General features: G+C 33.9%; 1 protein-coding gene across 15 annotated transcripts in view; it reads left to right on the forward strand.

Moving 5' to 3' along the window:
- Positions 1-4,034: 4,034 nt before the first annotated feature.
- Positions 4,035-6,363, forward strand: part of LOC107489948 (uncharacterized) — a 4,813-nt gene continuing 2,484 nt past the window's right edge. For 14 of the 15 annotated variants that reach the window (XR_008009687.1, XR_008009688.1, XR_008009691.1 and 11 more), the window contains exons 1-3: positions 4,035-4,758; positions 5,538-5,638; positions 6,131-6,296. Coding sequence is in view for 3 of the 15 variants with exons in the window: in XM_052262409.1 (XP_052118369.1) it covers positions 5,577-5,638; positions 6,131-6,296 (228 nt within the window). In the remaining 12 variants the exon portion in view is untranslated. The remainder of the gene's footprint in view (positions 4,759-5,537; positions 5,639-6,130; positions 6,297-6,363) is intronic. The other variant, XM_021142910.2, reaches the window with a different exon arrangement.

Below are 6,363 nucleotides of genomic sequence, written 5' to 3' on the forward strand. Positions count from 1 at the left end.
TTTTAAATTTTTTAATAATTGTCAAATAATTTTTATTTAATTTTAATTACAAATTAATTTTTTATATATTATTTAATTATAAAATAAAAATCTATTTTTTATTTTATAAATTATTATTTTATTATTCATCTATCATGTTCATTAATAACTAAAAACAAAAATAACAACGAAATAGATCTTTTATTAATCGTGACCTTTACGAATATTTTGGTAATGCAAGTCAATAATTTTTTTATTCCTTGATCCGTTAAAAATTAGGAAAACCGTGTTTGTTGGTAATTCAATCAATTAGAAGCATAACCAACCGAGTGAAATTCGCACCACAGTATGAATTTTTCCAAAATTCAAACATTTGAAAGTGTAACACAATATGAATTTTTTTAAAGTCAATCGATTGAATTATGCGTATGAAAATGCTTTAAGTAGTTATGGTTATTGTTTTTTATTTTATTTTTCTAATTTTTTTATTAAGAATTTTTATAGATGAGTCTCTGGATACTTTAGATTAAGTGTTTTTCAATTCTTTTGATACTATGTAATTACTATTCAAACACACTACCGTAATTGTTTTTCTGATAAAAACTCTAAATTTAAGGAAGAACGAAATATTACTAAAACTCATAATAGATTGTCATGACCAATTAAATAATAAATAGATAGATGTAAATTTATTTTCATTCGTATGATAAAATAAGCAAATAATAACTAGTTCTATAAATAGATTTTTATTTTTATTTTTATTTGATCTCACATATGTTTCCTTGTTTAATAGTTTAATGAATTCATTCGTACTATTTGGTGAAAGTCCACTACGTGAATGGACTCCCAATCTCAGCCACGGTAAATTTTAGCCTCAGTCAAAGCAACAAAAAATATGAATAAAAAGTGCCCGCTCTAAAGAAATTTTTTTTACTGTGGAACCATATCAATCTAACTACTGGCCACTAGCCATAGCTAAAGATGGCAGAAATTAATGCAGCAAAAGGATTGAATATAAGGTGTGTACTGAATACTGTATACTATTCGGATAAATGTGAGTTAAAATGAGAAAAAAATTTGGTTATACATAAGGGATAAAAATTTTAAATTTGATTATATAGAAGGGGCATTTTGGTTGAGTATAGTCTTCAACAACCTTAAAATGATGAATATTAAGAGATATACAAATTAGATTTTTAAAAAAGATTTTGGCTATTTAATAAAAAATTTTGCAATTGATTTTTTTTCTTATGAATTATTTTATGTTTTATCAATAAATTTCTCCTTATTTTACTTGTATAAGAATGTGTTAAGTATGATTTTGGTCTCCAACGTAGAGGCCGAAAATCGATTTCATTCCAAACTTTTTTTCGTTACAAAATGTCTCCAAGATTTCAGTTTGTTTTAAAATTGTTCTTTTTATCAATTGGCATCAGAGGGAGAAAGAGAATGGGGAAGGAGGAGCGAGAAAGAGAAGGGTGGGGGGAAGAAAGAGAATCCGGGGGAAAGAGGAGGGAAGGCTGCACAGTCGCCTGTGATCGGAAGGGAAAACAGAGAGCAAGAGAGGAGAAAGTTAAGGGAGAAGAGAGAGATTGGAAGGGAAAAAGCTAAGGGCCACCGTTGTTGCTCCTCGCTGTCGTCGCCGCCGCTTCTGATCATCGCTGCTCGCACTGCTGCCTGCGTCCTTGCCGCTGCTCCACGACCCTCACCGCCCGCCGCTTCTTCTTCTTCTTCTGTGAACTGGATTTTTAGTTTTGAATTTTGTTGATGGTTCTGAGTTTTGATTATTGTTCTGATTTTCTGAGTTCTAATTTCTGATAGTTAATGGTTCTTCTGATTTTCAATTTTATTGATAGTTCTTCTGATGATGATGATGATGATGGGGTTTTGGTTTAACTTGGGTTTCTGGTTGATTTTGTTGTTCTGATGATGATGGTGATGACCATGATGATAATGGTAATGATAGTGGTGGTGAGTTCTGGTTCAGTTTGGGTTTTTGGTTGATTTTGGGGGAAGTTTTGATGATGATGATGATGATGACCATGATGATAATGATGGTGGTGGGTTCTGGGCTTAGGCTTCTGTTCTGCTTGCTTCTACTGAGTTTGGTTGATTTTGGGGTGAAGAGGGAGGATATTTTCGTCCGAAGGACGATTTTAAAATAAGCTGAAATTTTGGGAACCATTTTGTAACAAAAAAAAGTTGGAGACGAAATCGATTTTTGGCCTCTACATTGGAAACCAAAATCATACTTAACCCTATAAAAATCATTTTCTTTTCTATTCAGTCTAAACCAAGATTATTTTCTTTTACTAGATAGTGGTAAATTCATAATGGCTTAATATATAGCACAGTATAAAATTCAATTGATTATATAACACTCTCAATCGATTGAATTTTGAAAAAACTCATATCGTCGTGTGAAATTCAAATCGATTGATAAGAAAAAAACTCATTGTACAGCGTAATTCAATTGATTGGATAACACTTCCAATTGAATTTAAAAAACTCATATTGTATAGTTCAATTCAGTGGATTGTGTAAAAGATCAAGAGATAAAAAACTCATTGATTTGCATTGTCAAAATATTTAAGAAAGTCATGATTAATAGAAGATCTATTTCGTTGTTATTTTTGTTTCTAATTGTTAATGAATATGATAGATAAATAATAAAATAATAATTTATAAAATAAAGAAATTTTATAATTATGCTATATGTACACCAGAATATATCTCTTAAATAATATTTCTCTTAAATAATATATAAAAATTAATTTATAATTAAAATTAAATAAAAACTATTTGATAATTATTAAAAAATTTTAAAATATATTTTAAACTCTATCTCTGTGATTTACTAAGAAGAAAGGAGAGAAAGAACGACATCATTGTGACATTATATAGTGTTTGATTAGTGAATATGTCTATCTAACATATAAATACGGTGATACATGTTTATCCTTTAGTTGTGGAGACAATTTTTTAAAGGACACGGTAATACCCAGTTACACATAATGGACTTATATTTTGTGTCTCCTTAAAATATTTTGCAGATCTAGTCCCTTTCTCTTTCTATGAGAAAGAAGACATCACTAATTCACCACTATCATTCATTGAAAAAGACACCGTCGTTTTCATAACTTTTTTTTATTTTTATTTTTATTTTTTTATAGTGCCAATCTTAAAAAGAGAGTGACAAACTAAAGTGAAAACAGTGAATATGATCTTATTGTGATATGGTGTTGATAATAAAAAGAGAAGAATAATATTGACATTTTAGTATAATTGTGATTTGTGTGTGTATTGTGTTGTGTATTATTTATCAAATAAATCAAAAAATTGTGTATTATTATATCTATGTTTATTTGTGTATTTATGTCTCTATCTTTTCTTTTTCACCTATTAACCAAACAAAGTCTTATTATGTATTGCATGCATGCGACACAATCCAGCTAGAGTGATTTTGATCCGCATAGGAGAACTTGTTGTTGAGATCAGTGTTGATAAAAAAAAAGTCTAGGGACCAACAGTTTTATTGAATTTTGACCAGCATGTAACCAGCAGAAGAATATGAGCCATTGGATAAAATCTCACACTAATCTCACACCATCAAACACTACAAGAAAAAAGGCCTGTCGGCACCCTTTTTTCTTGCCACGCTTTAAAAGCGTGCCCAAAAGTGGTCTATGGGCACGCTTTTGCGAGGGTGGCTACTTATTTGTGATTTGGCCACGCTTTTTTTTGCCACGCTTGAAAAGCGTGGCCATAGAGAGAAATCGGCACGCTTTTACGAGGGTGCCCACTTACTTGAAATTTGGCCACGCTTTTTTACTGCCACGCTTGAAAAGCGTGGCGATAGAGGGAAATTGGCACGCTTTTTTACGAGGGTGGCCACTTATTAAAAATTTGGCCACCCTTTTTTTTGGTACGCTTTCCATAAAGAGAAACCAATACGCTTGAAAAGCGTGCCCATATTCTATTTATTTTGGTACCCCACAAAAAAATGTACCCATATAGTTCCCTCCCCCCAAATTTAGTTTCCCACCCAATTTTTTTCAACACTTAACCTTTTTTCCCTTAGTTTTCAATTTTAATTAACCCTCAAACAACAGAACACTAGTTTTAGACCTAGCCACCAAAGAAAACCCTAAGTTGCCTGCGCCTCCATCTTCATTGTTCATCGTTCTTCACAGCCATGCCTTTCCTCATGCCTTCATCGTCCGAGACCGTTCATCGCCTTCATCTAACCCTGGTACCCATGAACGCAACCCTCTTCCCTCTTCTCGTCTACTCCTGCCACCGCAAACCCTAGCTCCGCTGCTTCTTCTCGTCCATTCTCTTTTTCATTTGCTTCTTCATCCTCCACCGTAGGAGGAAGCGGCGGCGCCACTACTACCTTCCTCCTCCGCAGCCTGTGCGCCGTCATTTTCCTTCGGTTTTGGGTCCGCGACCGCATCTGCTTGGCTCCTGCTCCAGCTCCGTCTCTGTTCGGATCTGCTTCTTTGGCTTCCACTGCGGCAGCTTCGAGTTCGGGTTCTTCCATTTTCGGTGCCGCGAGTTCAGGCTCCTCCTTGTTCTCCACACCGTCTTTTGGTGGAACTTCATCTGCCACGACACCGTTTGGGGCAAAACCCTCTGCTGCGACGACACCGTTTGGCGGAGCATCTTCTGCTTCACCCTCGCTATTTCGTGGAGCATCCTCTGCTTCACTCTATCTAACCCTCGTTGGCCCTCCTACTCCTTCAGCGCAGCGCGCGCTCTTTCTCGCAAACCCTCATTGTAAGTCTTTCTTCCCTCTGATTCTCTGTTTCTCTGTTCCTCTATTTTGGACCGCTGAGAATTTCAGGTTTATTACCTTAACGTTTTTCACTGCTTTGTGTTTGAAATTGTATTTTGTTTTATGGTATCAGAGTAACTTTGTTTCAATAGCCTGAATGACAATAGTGGATAGCCATAACTATTTGAACTGGTTGCAGTAGAACTTAAAGTATGGTCAATACAAGTGAACTGGTTGCAGTAGAACTTAGAAATGTTTGATAGATGCAGTTTCCTTCATTAGCAATCAATTTGTAGTGTATTCCATTTAATGTAAACTGAGCTCCTCCAATTCTGTTAGCAACCCTGCCAATGGTAACTCCAAAATATGTTATATTATTCTGCAAATTAAACATATAGTGTAGCAAATTAAACATAAAGTGCAAATTCTGTTAAAATTTAAACATAGGATTTTATTAAAAAGAGTGTTACAACTTGCAACTGATTTGTGTATCGCACACACTTGATGGCAGGGATAAAAAGTAGTTTCTCTTTGAACTTCAGGTATTGATAGTGGCTACATATATGACTAAAAAGTATATGAACAAAGTTGAATCTGAGTTATTTCATATCCGCACTATATGATGACTATTATCGATGAACACCTTATTCCATCTTGTTCTGGTGTTGAGCCTAGTGTCCTCTTTTATAAGATGTGAGGGGATTTTGTTCTCTCTTTTCAACCTCTGATGTTTTCTGGTTGAGGAATTTGAATTTCATTGTTTTTGCTTTGTTATTTGCAGAAAGGGTGACCGTAGCTGAAGAGGTCCTCAAGCTCTGCAATGGCAGCGTCATTTCTCCCATTGCCTGCATTGCTTGCCCTAACCTATATGCTTATCTCAAGGTAATTCATTATTCCTCTTGTTATCCTTTTTTTCTTTTGAATTTTGGAATTTCAGTTAATTTTTTTTCTCAATGTTCGATTTGGTTCAAATGTTACTGATTTGTGATAAAAGTGCAAGGCTAATGTTTTTAATCAAATGTTTAATACTTTCGGTGAATATAGATATTTATTATTATTAGTTACTTTCATTGGGAAATAGTTTGGAAATATGCGATGTGTTAAGCTTCAAGTTCTGCATTGTTTTATCTTCAATATTAATATTAGTGTAAGTGTAGTGTAGAGGATTGATTCTCTTGGTGAAGAATTGAAGATGATAGTTACAACTTTAAACCCCTTTTGAGTGAAGAAATTAATGAGCAATGCCTCAGTTGTAATAATGATAAAATGTATGTTGATGTGGTTTGTTGAGTTGTTTTAATTTGTTTGATGCCATTTCTGAGTTCCTATTTTTGCTTTGTAAGATATTTAAATTTTCCTTTCTTGAATCTTCAGAACACGGATTCTAATGTTCCTGCACAACTTTTTGAGTATGACAAACCTTTTGGGCAGTACGGATGTGATTACACATTTTATAACAACAATCACCCTGAGGCCTGAGGAGTTGCCGCTGGAGTTGAAGCATTCCTTCAAAATAGTAGTGGCAGATCCTCCTTACTTGGTGAGAGTTAAATAGATTGCTGAAATTTTATTTGCTGAAAAATGAATGTGTATATATATATATATAT

This window comes from Arachis duranensis, chromosome 5 (assembly GCF_000817695.3).
Source record: "Arachis duranensis cultivar V14167 chromosome 5, aradu.V14167.gnm2.J7QH, whole genome shotgun sequence".
Classification (NCBI taxonomy): Eukaryota; Viridiplantae; Streptophyta; class Magnoliopsida; order Fabales; family Fabaceae; genus Arachis; species Arachis duranensis.